At 36.7% G+C, this 17,809-nt stretch overlaps 1 protein-coding gene across 2 annotated transcripts in view; it reads right to left on the bottom strand.

Moving 5' to 3' along the window:
• Positions 1-5,726: 5,726 nt before the first annotated feature.
• Positions 5,727-17,809, bottom strand: part of NUP155 (nucleoporin 155) — a 62,023-nt gene continuing 49,940 nt past the window's right edge. The window contains exons 29-35 of one of the 2 annotated variants that reach the window (XM_027092673.1): positions 15,592-15,721; positions 14,322-14,435; positions 13,306-13,426; positions 12,743-12,853; positions 10,299-10,435; positions 8,980-9,086; positions 5,727-8,344 (exon numbers count right to left, since the gene is read on the bottom strand). In XM_027092673.1, coding sequence (XP_026948474.1) covers positions 8,206-8,344; positions 8,980-9,086; positions 10,299-10,435; positions 12,743-12,853; positions 13,306-13,426; positions 14,322-14,435; positions 15,592-15,721 — 859 coding nt within the window. In that variant the 3' untranslated portion in view covers positions 5,727-8,205. Of the gene's footprint in view, positions 8,345-8,979; positions 9,087-10,298; positions 10,436-11,058; positions 11,100-12,742; positions 12,854-13,305; positions 13,427-14,321; positions 14,436-15,591; positions 15,722-17,809 lie in introns of those variants that run through there. The other variant, XM_027092674.1, reaches the window with a different exon arrangement.

The raw sequence follows: 17,809 nt of genomic DNA, 5'->3' as shown, positions 1-17,809 counted from the left end.
TCTTCTTCTTCTGCGACCCCTATAATTCGAATGTTGGTGACTTTAATATTGTCCCAGAGGTCTCTGAGATTGTCCTCAATTCTTTTTTTTCTTTTTAATTATTTTATGTTTTTATTTATCTTTGGCTGCGTTGTATCTTTGTTGCTGCACATGGGCTTTCCCTAGTTGCAGCGAGTGGGGGCTACTCTTCATTGCAGTGCTGGCTTCTCATTGTGGTGGCTTGTCTTATTGCAGAGCATGGGCTCTAGGCGCGTGGGCTTCAGTAGTTGTGGCATGCAGGCTCAGTATTTGTGGCTCCGGGGCTCTAGAATGCAGGCTCAGTAGCTGTGGTGTGAGGGCTTAGTTGCTCCGTGGCATGTGGGATCTTCCCAGACTAGGGCACGAACCTGTGTCCCCTGCATTGGCAGGTGGGTTCTTAACCACTGTGCCACCAGGAAAGCCCTATCCTCAATTCTTTTCATTCTTTTTTCTTTATTGTGTTCTGTGGTAGTTATTTCCACTATTTTATCTTCCAGGTCACTTATCAGTTCTTCTGCCTCAGTTATTCTGCTACTGATTCCTTCTAGAGAATTCTTAATTTCATTTATTGTGTTGTTCATCATTGTTTGTTTCCTCTTTAGTTCTAGTTCCTTGTTAAATGTTTCTTGTATTTTCTCCATTCTACTTCCAAGATTTTGGATCATCTTTACTATCATTATTCTGAATTCTTTTTCAGGTAGACTGCCTATTTCCTCTTCATTTGTTTGGTCTGGTGGGTTTTTACCTTGTTCCTTCATCTCCTGTGTAGTTCTCTGTCTTCTCATTTTGCTTAACTTACTGTGTTTGGGGGTTTCCTTTTCTCAGTGTGGAGGTTCATAGTTCCTGTTGTTTTTGTTGTCTGCTCCCAGTGGGTAAGGTTGGTTCAGTGGGTTGTGTAGGCTTCTTGGTGGAGGGGACTGGTGCCTGTGTTCTGATAGATGAGGCTGGATCTTGTCTTTCTGGTGGACAGCACCATGTCCCATGGTGTATTTTGGGGTGTCAATGACCTTATTATGATTTTAGGCAGCCTCTCTGCTAATGCGTGGATTGTGTTCCTGTTTTGCTAGCTGTTTGGCATAGGGTGTCCAGCACTGTAGCTTGCTGGTCATTCAATGGAGCTGGATTTAGCGTTGAGATGAAGATCTCTGGGAGAGCTTTCGCTGTTTGATATTACATGGGGCCGGGAGGTCTCTGGTGGACCAATATCCTGAACTCGGCTCTCCCACCTCAGAGGCTCAGGCCTGACGCCCAGCCAGAGCACCAGGACCCTGTCAGCCACACAGCTCAGAAGAAAAGGGAGAAAAAGAAAGAAAGAAAATAAAAAATAAAGTTATTAAAATTTAAAAAATTATTAAAAATAAAAAAGTAATTAAAAAAAAAGAGTGAAAGAAAGAAGAGAGCAACCACACCAAAAAACAAATCCACCAATGATAACAAGCGTTAAAAACTATACTAAAAAGAAAAATGGACAGTCAGAACCCTAGGACAAATGGCAAAAGCAAAGCTATAGAGACAAAATCACAAAAAGAAGCATACACATACACACTCAACAGAAAGAGAAAAAGAAAAAAAAATATATATATACATATATATATATGTATATATATAAAGGAAGAGAGCAACCAAATCAATAAACAAATCTACTGATGATAATTAACTCTAAATACTAAATTAAGAGATACATAAAACCAGAAACAAATTAGATGCAGAAAGCAAACCCCAAGTCTACAGTTGCTCCCAAAGTCCACCACCTCAATTTTGGGATGATTTGTTGTCTGTTCAGGTATTCCACAATTGCAGGGTACATCAAGTTGATTGTGGAGATTTAATCTGCTGTTCCTGAGGCTGCTAGGAGAGATTTCCCTTTCTCTTCTTTGTTCACACAGCTCCCAGGGTTCAGCTTTGGATTGGCCCCGCCTCTGCGTGTAGGTCATCTGAGAGCACCTGTTCCTTTTGTGAGGTCTGAGGTCTTCTGCCGGTGTTCAGTAGGTGTTCTGTAGGAGCTGTTCCACATGTAGATGTAGTTTTGATGTATTTGTGGGGAGGAAGGTGATCTCCATGTCTTATTCCTCCACCATCTTGAAGGCATCTCCAAAGCTCGTGTTTAAGTGCTTTCTTTACAATGACTAAATGATTCATAATAATTCATTCAAATGTTTGTTTTCATTTAATTGTAAAATGTAGTATATACACAGAAGAATGTATAAAATACCTATGTAAGATTTATAAAATGTGGAGTAAATATCTATGACACATTACCAACCAGGTCAAGAAAGAACATTAACTTCCTAGAAGGCATGCACATCCCATACCCACGAAGTTCCCCTCTCTCCCCACAGCCATCTCTCTCCCTACGTTCTGGAAGTAACCATTAGACCAACTTTTATGATAACCTTGGTTTCTTTAAGGTTTTGCCATCTATGTGTACATATCTAAACAATCCAGGGCAGTTTTTTTGTTATTGTCTGTTCTTGAACTTTGTGTAAATGGAATCATACTGCATATATTCTTTTCGCTACTTAACTCTCTCTTAACACCATATTGTTGCTTATACTGTTATGGTACTTCATTGCGTGACTATACTACGATTTATTATTTATTCAACTGTTGTTGGAGATTTTGGTTGTTTCAGTTTCTGGCTATAATGAGTAAAGCTGTTATGAACATTCTCATACAAGTTCTTCTGTGGACCTAAGTTTTTATTTCTCTTGAGTAAATATTTGGAGCAATAACTAGGATTACAGGGTCACAAGAGTATATGGTTAACCTTAACAGAAACTGCCGGTTTTCCAAAGTGGCTATACTGTTTTGCATTCCTACTAATCATGTACAAGTTCCAGTTACTCTGCATCCTTGCCAATGGCCAATCTTTTAAAATTCTAGCCCTTTTTGTAGATGTGTAGTGGCATTTTATTATATTACATTTCCCTTGTAACAATGTTGAGCATGTTTTTGTGGGCTTATTTGCCATTCAGATATTTTCTTGGGTAAAGTATCCAAATCATTTTGCCCTCATTTATTGTTTTGGGGGTGGGAGTTGTCTCTTTATTGAGATCAAGTGTTTTATCAGATCTGTGGTTTGCAAATCTTTTATTCCAGTCTGTGGCCTGGCTTTTCATTTTCTTAATGTGTTTTTTGAAGAGATGTTTTAAATTACAGTGAAGTTCAATTTATCAGTTTTTTTCTGATTTGGGTTTTTTTTTTTTGTCCTAAGAATTCTGCCTAAAGTCACAAGATTATTTTTATCCAGTTTTCTTCCAGAAGTTTCATAATTTTACCTTTTATATTTAGGTCTGCGATGCATATTAAGGTAATTTTTGTATATGTTATGAGGTAAGGGTTGAGGATTTATTTCCATGTAGATATTCAATGGTTCCTGCACCATTTATTGAAAAGACTGTTCTTTCTCCTACTGAGTTACCTTACCACCTTTGTTGAAAATCCACTGTCCATATATGTGTGCATCTACTTCTGTACTCTTACTTTGTTCCACTGATGTGTATATCCTTATACCAATGCTACATTATCACAATTACTGTAGTTTTATAACAAAATCTTGAAGTCAGAGTATATTCTCAAATTTTATCCTTTTTCAAAACTGTTTTGGCTATCCTAGGACCTCTGATTTCCATATAAATTTTAGAATCAGCCTGTCAATTTCTACAAGAAAGTGTACTGGAAATCTGGTTGACAGTGCATCAAATCTCTATATCCATTTGATGAGAATTCATGGTTAATAAGTTTAGTCTTCCAATCCATGAGTATTGTGTATTTCTCATTTAGGGTTTCTTTAACTTCTTCCAGCACTATCTTAGTTTCCAGTGTATAGGTCTTATATATATTTGGTTAAAATTAATCTTATTTAATGGTTTTGCATGCTATTTTCAGTATTTAAGATTTTTTGATTACTTGCTGCTAGTATATTGAAATGCAATTGGTTTTCATACATTGACCTTATATCCTGTGATCTTGCTAAACTAGTTCTAGCAGTTTGTTCTACTTAGTAGTTCTACTATTTTCTGTATATTCTATAGGATTTTTTACATAATTATGTTGTTTGTGAATAAGCACACCTTTAATTCTGCTTTTCCAATTCGTGTTTCCTTTGCCAAATTGCACTGATCAGGACCTCCAATCCTATGTTGAATAGAAACATTCACATTTTGTTCTCAACTTTAAGGAAAAAGTGTTTAGTCTTCCACCATTAAGTGTAATGTTAGCTGTACATTTTTTCATAGATGTCTTTTATCAGGCTGAGGAAGTTCTTTTATTTCTAGTTTGCTGAGAATTTGATTATATTGTGCTTATGTGTGATTTTGTGTCTGTCCTACTCTGGGTTCATTGAGTTTCTTGGATCTATGCTTTTGTAGTTTTCTTCAAAACACAAGGAATTTAGTGGTAAGGTAGGTGGACAGATACAGTGGACTGATGTGTGCCGAACATCCAGTTCTTTAGGAAAGCACTTCTTTCCTGTTACGTATAGTTTGGGAATGATTCTGTACCCCAAAACTGAGTCCATAACTCAAGCTGGGTCAATCAGCACCCTTCCTGGGACTTGTCTGTTGAATATACCTCTGGGTTAGAGTAAATAGAATGAAGTACCTTGACATTGCCTGCACTCTCCCAGGGCTTATGGAGCAAACTGTAGAAAGACAAAAAAATAAAGATGGAAAGAAAAGCAGAATTGACCTAGAGACAGCCGTGAAGATACTGAGGTTCTGGATCTAGTCATGTGGAAGTAGCTCTATATTTGGACTTCTTAGTTTTGAGGGCCAATAAATTGTTTGCTTAAACTAACTTGAGATTCTTGTTTTTTTTATTTTTGTCAACTTCGGTGGAGTCCTTGTACGTCACACCAGGAATCTGAAATTTCTTCTGAAGGAGAAGGTGGGGGTATAATATATTTAGGTTTACATTTTTAAAAGAAAACTCTGACTTTAGTGCAGGGAAAAAATGAAGACAGGGTCCAATTAGAGGCGGGAAAGCCATTTAGACACTATTGTAAGCATCCAAGTGAAACAGGGTACCTGACTAAACTCTAAAAAACTAAAATAGTGAGGTAACTGGACAGATATTTCTTTATCAAGTAAATAGACTTGCTTAGAAATTGGTGACTAACTGGATTTGGAGGGAGGGGAAGGAATTTAAAGATGAGACCTGTATTTCTGATTTGAGTAATTAGATGATAAAGACAGGTAGAAAACAGAGGAGGAACAGGAAGAGGCAAAGGGCAGAGAGATAGAGGAATGAGTGCAGATTTGGTCACATTTTGAATGAGGATCTTTGGCAGTCATTCAAGTGGAAATGTTGATTACACAAGTAGACACTCAGGTGTGGGCTGCAGATAGGACAGTCCTAGTTCCCACATGGCAAACTGATTAAACTTAAAAAGAGTTATTCTTCCTGCTAATAGGAGCTGCCAAAATACAAGAAGCATAGCTGAGTTCTAAAACAAATGTTTAATTTCAAACATGCCATAATGCAGTAGAAATGTTTATTTGAAATGAAAAAGAGTAAAAACAGTAGTATTTTAACTAATATGTGAAGCAGAACAACAAAACTGAATAAAAATAGATTACATTAGTTCTTACAAATTTTGGATTTAAAAAAGTCTTATCATTTAGCTTCAATCTCCTTATGAGGAAACTTTCCTTATGAGGAAAATAAAACTTCAAAGAGTTTAAATGATTTACTAGAAGACTCAAAAATATTCTGCAAAATTTTTTTATTATTAAGAGAATTTAAATGAAAAAACTGATAGAAAATGAAAGGAAAGCATGTGCCTTTCAAGACCTTCAGATTCAATGTTCTATTTCTTTATTTTCCTGATACAACTGTATCACTATCATAATTTCCCCCTCATGAATAAGAGGAAAAAAGATGGAGGTGGGAAGTATCCTGAGGAAGAGAATGAGTAATATGTGAGTCCTGAGATGAAATCAACTATAAAACATATAAGTGGAGGAAATTTATGTGGTTAGCAGAGAGGTTTTCAATGAACAAGTCACTAAGTAAGTCTAGGGATATTATACTAAAGAAATGCTGAACATACATTTCATGAATTTCAGGATCAATATCCCATACCTTGTACAGTTAACTCAAAATAGATTTTTCTCTTTCCTAAACATTTTGCCATACCAAAATGATCTGTCTAAAATATAAATATGTCAAAACCAAGACTTTCAGTGACTCCTCACTGCCTACAATGAATGCACTGTTTCATACGTTCCACTTATTATTCATTGCCTATATATGTTTAATAGTCACTATAAATACTGTGTTGAATGAACACCAAATACAAAGTGTATAAATGAAGTGGATGAATGTGCTAGAACAATGCTACTCCAAGTCTGATCCACTTACCAGTTTCATCATCACATTGAAGGTGGAACATCTGTTTTAACAGGCTATCGAAGTGATTCTTATGAATGTTAAAAGTTTTAGAAACACTCTTCTAGACAACTAAAAAGAAGGAGGGGATCTTAATTTCTCTTAGAAATCTTACCACCCTCCAAAGGATACTGAAAACATCTGCTGTGTGGTTAGAATTCTTAAACCCTCTCAAAAGATTTTATGTAAATGAAAGAAACAGGGTTCAGATTTCTGATTCTCAAGGACCATTTAGCCACATTAGCGCTAATGAAAGATGTAGCTTCATTATTTTCAGTTCAGTATACTTAGCATATATATTAATGTGCTTATATGTAAATGTGCTTAAAACAAAAACATGTAGCACAACTGGAGTTGTGGCTAAGTACAGTATTTAAGCAAGACTTTCATTTTAAGTAGACATGACAGAATTTTAAATTTACAGACTTAACAATGTGTAGCATACATTCATTTTACATATTCAAAAAATCTAAACTCAGGGAACTGAAAAGCTGAAAAACGAGAGGTAGTGGTACCTAATGAGTGGTATTTTGACATTCTATTAAATATTATAAATTAGAAGATTATAGGAGAAAGGGAGTTAAATTCTAAGAGAATACGGAAAGGGCAACCCACGGTCTTGGGAAAAAAATAAAAGTGGAAGGAAAAATATTTTCAAAATGTATTTTGAAAATTGTTAGACATACATTAGTGACAATAGGTAGAAGGTAATTACTCTTGGTAGCATAAAAGGTAAGAGGAAAGGAGTCCATGTTCTTGTTTTTTTTGTTAGACCTGGTCATTCCCACTTTTTTCTCCCTCCCTGTTGCCATGACTTGGGGGCACTTGGTTTTGTCATCCTAATTTTGAAGATTAAAAACTATTTTTATATTACTATTTTGCTTCATATATGGTGTGTCTTCGGTGAAACGTGTGTTGTGGTTATTGATGGGGGAGGGAGGAGGAGGAATCAGATAGGGAGCTCAATCCATAAACTAGTTGTATCCTCTAATGCAATGGTTCTCAAACATGACATGTACCAGAATGTCCTGAAGGGCTTATTAAAACAGAGTGCTGGGACTCATCCCAAAGTTTTGGGTTCAGCAGGTTTGGGACTGGGCTGGAGAATTTGAATTTCTAACAAATTCCCAGATGATGCTGATGTGAGAGTTTGGTGTGTACATTTTGAGAACCACTGCTTTAAAGGAATCAGTAGTCCCAAGCCAAAAAAGAGCTAGGTGAACACTGAGGGAAAACAGTATCTCCCTGCATAGGTTTTTAAGACATAGAACATTAGTTACAAGTTTATCACTTGCTCAAAAAACAACCAGATGTGTATTACAAGGACTGTAACTGACCAAATCAGTAGTTGGAAGAAATTTCTTTCCAAGGTTAAACCCAAAACCTAAATAACTTTTAAAAAGAGACAGTGTTTATTTGTCTATTTAGGAACTGTTGTAGAATCTAGTATTATGGGACTGGACCTGCTCAGTTAGCCTATTTAAGTTTTGACACTTGAACTAACTTGAAAATGAATACTATAAATTCAAAATAAGAGTTTTTTATTTTTTTATGTTTGTGTTAAAATCATAATCTTATTTCATTTGTTTAACCTGATTATTAAAAAACAAAACAGTATTATGTAGTAAAAAAGAATTCACCTGCAAATGTACTGTCTGCTGATACCAGCCACTTATTAAAAACATGTTTCTACTAAAATTATTCTTAAATTCTTAGACTTATAGCACCTGAAATCTGGACCCAGCTGAGCTTTTATTTTACAGATCAAAACGCATGGATGAAAATACATTACAATAATTAATGAAGCCGTTCTAGTTTAGCCTGAAGAGATTTAAAATTCCCAGTGATGGTCTGTACTGTTACTGAGGAGCTCATAGACTGAAGCTCAACCAGATAACCACAAACGGCATCCAGGCAGAGATTTGTGAATCTTCTCCTGTAATGAAAAAGACACCTGATCAACCATCTACATATTCAGAAGCATTTCCTCCTATAGGACTTCCCTTCAACTTCTGCTAACCTTACTTATTATAGTCCCACATGAGAGCAAGGATCATGTAATTAAGTAAATGGCAAATTAAATGAAAATAGAGAAGGAAACTCAGGGGGTAGGTGGATTGCCAAATCACCACCATTTCCCTTTTGAAGATTATTATAATGAGAAGGAGGCAGTAAGGGATGACTCCTTAAATTAATATTATTTATATTCATTTGGCCTTTTCAAACAAATATATCTTAAAATGGCCATTAATATCACAAATACATAATTGAACTTCCTAAGCCACTAATTCAAAGTGAAAGGTGTTTAGGAGTAATTCATTAATTTTATCCTGTCATCTTTAGAAAGACTTCAGGACAAGGGTTGAAAAATGGAAAAAACTCTAACCTTTCATAAATACTGACTGATATCATTCAAATAGTTATTGCAAACATGCACAAGAGCTTAAATCTCGCATACTTCTTTCAGTTTCCATATCGTGCCCCACTGGCTCCAAATTTGTTACCCAGGTATTTATTAGGTGCACTTAAAAGCCTTTGGTATATAATAAAGTATATCTAATTCATACTTACCTCTCACAATTTAAAACTTGGCTAGGATTTTCAACATATCTTGTCAATAGTACATGTATACAATCCAAAAGGTGCAGTGGCTTCTTCATTCTGTTCCAGAATGGATCCTATAAAGAAAAATACATCATGAGTTGTAAGGCAAATTGTGTCAACTGATTTTTTAATCATTTATGTTAGTTAAAATAGTCATCAATGTCCAAAGCAAAATTTACTGATATTAAAATAAGCATTTAATATTATGTGGTTACTAAATTATATATCTGATTATGGTTAATAATGAATAGCACTGAAAACTTCATTGTGATGTTATTTAGGAAGAATATTTGATGTATCGATCCACTGTGTAGAGCATACAAATTTCCTGCTTAGGAACCTGAAGTAAGAGAAGAAAATCCATCTCTTCCTATTGGCTGTGACACCATTTTTACTTTGAACTTATGCAGACTTAATCCGATAGTGTGAATAAGAGACTAAATCAGGAGTCAGAGAATCTTAATTCTAGTTCTGGCTTCATCATTACTAGCCATGTGACTTGAGCAGGTTATTTAACCTCTTTGCCCTTGTCAGATGTAGTAGAAGATGGGGATACTACTACTTGCTCATTTCCATCATGGGCTCATTATGAGTTTTAATGAGATATACAAGTGCCTTGTAAAGCACTGTATGAATGTTTTGACGATGGTACTATAATCATGGCTAGTATTAAACGCAATCCAGTTCAACAGGTTTTGTTTGGTTTTTGACCTTAGGATAAAAATTACAAAATATACAGTCCAATAAGGTTAAATATGGTGAGAAAGATCATTTTTTAAAAATTGAGGCATAATTGACATATAACATTATATTGGTTTCAGGTGTACAATACAGTGATTCACCGTTTGCATTCACTGCAAAATGATCACCATAGTAAGTCTAGTTACCACCCGTCACCATACATAGTTAAATTTTCTTTTCTTGTGGAAAGATCTTTAAGCACTGATATTTTAGATGAGGTTACAGTGAATAAACACACTGATATTTTGTTTCTTTGAAGTAAATGATAATTCTTCACGTATTTAGCCTCTTCCACTAAAAGTAAAGCATATATGTTTATTAATATTAAAAAATATTTGATTTTTATCACGATATACAGCAAAGCAACTCTCATTACTGGTTTTAAAAAAGTCTGAAGCATAATTTGCTTAACCAATGAAGCAAATTTCTGATACAACTGTATTAGATGAGATACTTACAAACACACAAGCAAAATACTCCACTCCTGTATCTAGAAAGTTAATTGATTTAACTAAATAAATTATTTTATTTAATATTTTCCTTACCCGTGACTTGAACAAGTGATCATATACTTCCAGTAGTCTAGGTAATGGCACTCCAATTTCATTCATTGTCTGTATCACAAAACCCACATCCCAGTTCAAAGTACAAACTTGCTGCTCTAAGAACTGCACAATAAAATCTGGGGAGAGAAAAGGACCAGAAGTTGGGATTGTTAACTCTTTTTTTTGCGCCCAGCGTTACTGAGATATAATTGACATGTAACTCTGTCTAAGTTTAAGGTATAAATGTGATAATTTGATACACATACATATTGCAAAATGTTTTCCACAATAAGGTTAGTTAACATGTCCTTCACCTCATATAATTACCATTTTTTTGCTGTTGTAGAATTGTTAACTCTTGATACTAAAAAGTAGGCCTTACTCATAACTGAACAGTTTCTACAGGAAAATCTTCTAAAAAACAATTTAAAAATTTCTTTTAATAAAAAATAAGGCATATACCGAAATATAGGCAAACCTATAGAGATAGAAAGTAGAACAGTGGTTGCTTAGGGCTGAAGGTGGATATAATTTCTTTTTTGGGGTGATGAAAATGGTCTAAATTTAATTGTGATGATGGTTGCACAACTCTGTAAATATGCTAAAAGCATTCAATTACACACTTTAAAGCTATTAGAGAAAAAACTTATTATAGTGAATTTGGAAAACAGCAAAAGAACAAGAAGAAAATAGAGAGCATTCACAATTCCACTATTGGAGAGGACCCACTGATAATATTTAATATCTTGAAATACTGTACCTTTAATTTAACAGCTTTTCAGAAAAGAAGCACTACTGCATCTAGATTTTAGAAATATTAAATGTAATATTCATAAGATTCATAAGTTATTTATTTTGATGATTGTAACTGTGGTCCCAGTCTCACTTTTTACTACCTGTTACATCATAAATAAGATTTTTTTGTTTTAAATTGATTGATTGATTGATTGTCGCGTTGGGTCTTCGTTGCTGCGCGTGGGCTTTCTCTAGTTGCGTCCAGCGGGGGCTACTACTCTTCGTTGTGGTGCGCAGGCTTCTCATAGCAGTGGCTTCTCTTGTTGTGGCTCGTGGGCTCTAGTGCGCAGGCTCAGTAGTTGTGGCACACGGGCTTAGTTGCTCCGCGGCATGTGGCATCTTCCTGGACCAGGGATCGAACCCATGTCCCGTGCATTGGCAGGCGGATTCTTAACCACTGTGCCACCAGGGAAGTCCCATAAATAAGATCTTAACAGTAACAATCAAATTCTTATTTATGGTACCTAAAATCTGAGACTGACCAATGTGAGTAACCATGGGCAAGAGGAGTCACTGAAAATAGTGCCACTGAACCTGCATCTCCCCTACAAGTTACCATACAGACATTCTGGAAAGGTAATAAAAATTCTAAAGACTCAATTTGTTCTAGTTTGAAGCCCCCTGGAACCTGTTTGCCATTGAGAGAGTGATAGAAAAAGGAAGGCCTCTTCTACCCTAAATTTTATTGGGTTCAACAATTAAAAATCTTAAGTCAAAGCAGAAATACCCTCAAAAGGGATTGTGTACAATGTGGCCTTTTTGCTATTAAAATTGTCAGGTTTCACATACTCATAAGACATATATATACAGTTGCTCTTTATTTTCTCTTTATTTTCCTGATCAGTGAAATGGCATGGCAGTTTTTTGTTGTTTTGGCATGGCAGTTTTTAATACTGTACTTACAAGAAATAAGGGTATGATTATAATAGTTTTATTTCTTACCATGTCCAGGGAATAAACCCTAAATCAGAGAAGGTCTATAAACAAGTCTGGATCTTCCTATTTTAAAAACAATTTGATGTTATGTTATAAGCGTTTTCATGTTTCTCAACATTTTTCAAAAACACAAAGTGCTTATTTAACATTCTACTGTATGAATATATTTATGTTGAGTCTATTGGTTTACAAACGAGGAAGACATTATAGGTTGGCAAATGGCTTATAACAGAGTCTCCTACATAACAAATAGTCAGTATATCTGGTTAAGAAAGGAGTTCACAAAAATTACATTTTTAACACAACTACCTGCTATTTTAAAGAAAAATATGCCCTCAATATAACAGGGGGCAGTTGAATCAATCACAGATCATCCATGCACAAAAACATCAGCTATTTTCCCCTTCTCTTCAAGCGTGTATAGGGTTACCAGTAACATAACCACTACGGTCTGTTAGTCAGACTATCCCAAGATAGATATATCAACTTGGAAGGTCAAGCAAAGAGAGTTTCATACCCAACTATTCATCAACAAATTCTGCTATTCTTTGGAGGTGTTTCTTTCTGGAGAGGTAGAATGAAACTGCAGAGCTAATAAATAGCAACAACAAAATGATTTTGCCCTACAAACCATTATTTTTCCATGTCAATGAAGAAAACCATCAAAACAAAAAGATAAAAGCCCCACAACCGTAGCTAAGGTTATGGCTTACCTAGAGGAAAGAAACGAGGTGTGCCGGCATACATCTTGCCAAGGAGCACAATCTTGAGACTAAGAGCATGCATCCTGTCTGGGGAGCTCAATGTCACGCTTTCACTCAGTTCTGTAGGAAAGAGACATGTCATTAGAAACCCAAACTGTTTTTATTGTGAAAATTTTAAATTGACTATTTTATTCTGTTTCAAGGTACAAAATACTAGAACTTCTATGTACGTTAATACAATGAGCAGATTCTGTGTTTCTGTTACTGTCTGATATACTTTCCACTTACCAGGTCACTAGTTATGAGAATCCGAGCTAAGTGTCTCAGAATCCCTTATTAAGCAGTATAAACCACAAAAATGACACATCTTTTCTGAGGGTCCTCTCAAATATTTACTGGGATCATTCTCTACAGGATCGCTCTCTACCATATCAAGTACCCTCTACTTCCCTCTGTTTAGGTATATACAATTCGCATGAGCCCTAAATATATGACCGTTAACAGCTTGCATTCACTCTTCTACTAAGTCACTAAATAACGTACAGCTAATACACCTATAAATGAACACTTACCTTTCTCTATGATATCTTGCCAAAGTGTCTGCACCAGTATAGGGTCTGAATAACCAGCACAATGAATTATTGCAAGTTTACATTCTGCCAGTTTAAATGGGTCAGCAAATTCCCCATAAAGCTGTAGGAGAAAATGCCAACATCCAACCAGAGATTAGTATTCAGAAATTAACAGTGAAGAACTCCCTCAAAGTAAAAAGTAACCAAAGATTTTATCTAAAGTTCCAAAAATATGATACAAAGATGTGATGACATGTAGGTGGTCGTAATGACAGATTAAGCATGGTAAATGCAGGCTTCCCTGGTGGCACAGTGGTTGAGAGTCCGCCTGCCGACGCAGGGCATGCGGGTTTGTGCCCCGGTCCGGGAAGATCCCACATGCCACGGAGCGGCTGGGCCCGTGAGCCATGGCCGCTGAGCCTGCGCTCCGCAACGGGAGAGGCCACAACAGTGAGAGGCCCGTGTACCGTGTACCGCAAAAAAAAAAAAAAAAAAAAAAAGGTAAATGCATGGAAAACACATTTAAACAGATTTAAATATGTGTGCCTTTTTTTTTCTTGGCTGAGAGCAAGATACTGCAATGACATTTCTTTTAGAATTAGTGTTGTCTAAACTAAGGTTTGAAAAATCACGGAAATACTGACAAATCTAACGGTGCTTCAGGGTACTTAGAGAAATGTCCATGAATAATTGAAAAAGAAACTGTTCAGAAGGGTACAGAGTGGGAGAGGCTTGGAGAGTCAAGCAAAGATAAATTACTTTTTCAAGATAAGAAACAAGGCCATAAAATAGGTGGCAGGAGTTTTAACAAAGCCCCATGTGAGGCTGATAGATTCTTGATAGAAATTGGCCTGGAAAGAGAAACATAGCTTTTTCTAAGAGTGAGATACCACAGAGGTGATGTGTCAGCTCAGTGATATGCTTCCAAAGATGGCTTATCTTAAACACAAAATAAAATGCAAAAGAAACAAGATAATAGGTGACTACTATAGGAATTTCACTTGCTTTTTTATTACCTTAGTTATGTCCATTAGCTCAGAGTCCAGCTGAGAAATTGCATCCTGTACAGAAGAATGATGGGAATATTGCCTCTGTAGTGTCTCTTGTATCTGAAGTTGGATCCTAGCAACCTAGTTTGGGTAGAAAAAAAATCAAATCTTAAGTTCTTCATGATAAATCACCAGGTACTTGAAGGAATGACTCCTAGTATCTGACTTTAAGTTTGTTAAAAAATAATATATAAGTAACAGCATAGTGACTACAGTTAATCATACTGTGTTGCATATTTTGAAAGCAGCTAAAAGAGTAGGTCTTAAAAAGTCCTCATCACAAGAAAATAAATTTTTTTGTAATCATTTATGGTGACAGATGCTAACTAGACTTACTGTGGTGATCATTTTGCAATATATAGAAAAATTTAATCATTATGTTGTATACCTTAGCAACTGTTATATGTCAATTCTACCCAAATTTAAAAAAATGTATAAAGACTTTTATCATAACAGACTAGCAACCCTTCATTACAATAGAAGATTACACAGGGACTGTGCTGTGACAGAGAGCCTTTGCTACTCACCAACACCTGTTTTGCCCATGATTATAGCCAGACAAAATGGCCAGCCTCTACTTCCCGGCCTCCTCTGCTAGGAGTATGGCTGTAAGACTATGTTCTCTTCAAAGGAATGTCAACAGAAGTACAGTATGCCACTTCAGGGTTGAGGTTTTTTAAGAGTGAATGTGCTTCTTACATGCTCTTTTCCCCCTTCCTCCCTTTGATCAAAGAAAAAGGTAAGGCCATTGGAATGGTAGAGCCAGAAAATAGAACTTGGGAACTGACGTCACCAAGTGTAAGAAAGCAACATGCCAATCAGGAACACCAACTCTGGATTTTGTGAATGAGAAATAAGTTTTTGTATGTGGACCATTATACATTTTTGTGTCTCTTAGTAAAGGCAGTTTAGCCCACTCTACACATCTACTTATTAGCCTCCAGAATAAACGGTGAATGTGACATAATCTGCTTGGTGTTAGAATAGTTAGAATAAATCTTTAGAAATGCCATAGAGAAAACTTTTAGATTACAGCAATGTCCTAGGACCCAAATGCTGTATCATTAAAATCTTTTAAAAGATTTATATATAAATATGAAAAGAAAAAAAGAAGGCATAGAGATTAAAATTAATACTGACTGCTACAGACCTATTATCTACTAGGGGAAGAGAGGAAGTGGACTAACACGTGGCTACTAATCAATGTGGATAAGACTTAAGTGTCGTTAGCACTTACTTCCATTTTTTCTTCTAATTCATGAAGGAATTCACCATCTGCAGCTATTGATGAAATGGCAGTGGAACTTTTGGCACTAAGAATGGCACGAGCAATGTACTCTAGTCGCTGCTGAAGTGAAATTTCTGTGCTGGGGGTAAAATCCTTATTTTTATTCATGTGAATTCTTAAGGATCCAATATACATATATATCAGCTATGATGTACTATTTATGCCAAATTAACATAAAAGGCCATTTGAAACTTGAAAAATTAGAGGATTTCTAATAAAAGAGATCCACAACTTAAGTCAACATATAAATACTTATGTTTACATCCAAAAAGTAACTTCCTATTTTAAAACTTCAGTATATTAAAACTTGGATTATTCTAAAATTAAATTAAACTTTTTATTATTCCTCATATTCTTCACTTCTCTACCTTAATATGGCAGATACTACATTTCATTTTCCACACAGCAACTAGAGTGACCTCTTAAAAACAAAAATCAGATCACGTCACATGCTTTCTTAAGACCCTCCAATCTCCTTTACCTACTCCTCCAACCTCATCTCATTCCTCCCTTGTTCACCATTTCCAACCCTACTGGCTTTCTTTTTTGTACCCTAAACATGATAAACTTAAATCTGATGCAGTGCCTCTTCAGAGACCATCGCTTCTGTGCTTAAACCACTTCCTCCATTTCTTTAATAGCTGCCTCTTCCTGTCATTTGAGAATCAATTTTTTTTTTTTTTTTTTTTGGTACGCGGGCCTCTCACTGTTGTGGCCTCTCCCATTGCGGAGCACACGCTCCAGACGCGCAGGCTCAGTGGCCATGGCTAACGGGCCCAGCCGCTCCGCGGCATGTGGGGTCTTCCCGGACCGGGGCACGAACCCGTGTCCCCTGCATCGGCAGGTGGACTCTCAACCTCTGCGCCACCAGGGAAGCCCCCGAGAATCAATTTTAATGACAATTTGTCTGAGGCCTTCTCTGACCAATCTTAACTAAAGCAGCTCCCCATTCCCCAAGGCACTTTCTACTGTAAAATCCTGTTTTTACTGTATTTATAGAATCTGAACTTGTCTGTCTATGGTCTTTGCCCACTAGAATGAGAGCTCCTTAGGAGCAGGGATGGTGTCGATCTTGTTCACTACTCCCTTCCTCAATGCCTTGAATTATCACTGGTACTCAAAATCTATTTGCTGGCTGATTGACTGACAGGTGTCAGAATGCCCTAAGCATGTATCCACGTCCATGATTACCATCTTCAGTCCTTTCTAATCCCCTAAGTCCATCAGACCTGGGTCTTTGACATTATAAAGCAACTTGGCATTAAAAACAAACATACTAACTCATTTAGTTGTTGGCAACCCCTCAGATCAACGAGTATTAAATGAAACTTTTGATATCCCCATTAATGCCAATCTGAATCAGGAAAAAACTGGTTTTCTTTTACTTTCAGAGAAGGTCTTAAAAAACTGTCCTTCTACATAGCTATGGCTCCTATAAGTTTTCCCCTTCCAAAAAGAAACCAAAAGAAAGAAAATATTAACTCCTTTCTCCTATCTTGCAAAGTACGTGTGTGGATGACAGGTAATTAGCACTGACCATCTCTTAAGATCAAATATAAAGGACTCTGTACCTTTAGGAACTTTGCTTCTAAGAGGCTTTCCTTTACCTCCCCTCTCATCTTTTAAAAAAAAACCCACTTGAAACAAACATTTTCAACATGGGTAATATTTCCAAATTATTTAAAGTAGAACACTCGGGCCTTCCCTGGTGGCGCAGTGGTTGAGAGTCCGCCTGCCGATGCAGGGGACACGGGTTTGTGCCCCGGTCCGGGAAGATCCCACATGCCGTGGAGCGGCTGGGCCCGTGAGCCATGGCCGCTGAGCCTGCGCATCCAGAGGTTGTGCTCCGCCACAGGAGAGGCCACAACAGTGAGAGGCCCGTGTACCACAAAAAAAAAAAAAAAAAAAAAAAGTAGAACACTATAGCCGACAACTTACTTGGTGCAGCCTACATATGTACAAAGAGTGTCATGAGGGCTTCCCTGGTGGCGCAGTGGTTAAGAATCCACCTGGCAATGCAGGGGACACGGATTCGAGCCCTGGTCCGGGAAGATCCCACATGCCGCGGAGCAACTAAGCCCGTGCACCACAACTACTGAGCCTGTGCTCTAGAACCCGTGAGCCACTACTGAAACCTGTGTGCCTAGAGCCCGTGCTCCACAACAAG

The sequence above is a fragment of the Aethalodelphis obliquidens genome, unplaced genomic scaffold (assembly GCF_003676395.1).
Source record: "Aethalodelphis obliquidens isolate GAN/ISIS:26980383/991018 unplaced genomic scaffold, ASM367639v1 scaffold80, whole genome shotgun sequence".
NCBI classification, from domain to species: Eukaryota; Metazoa; Chordata; class Mammalia; order Artiodactyla; family Delphinidae; genus Aethalodelphis; species Aethalodelphis obliquidens.
The sequence above is the reverse complement of the archived record's forward strand: the minus strand, read 5'-3'. Positions and strand labels throughout refer to the sequence as shown.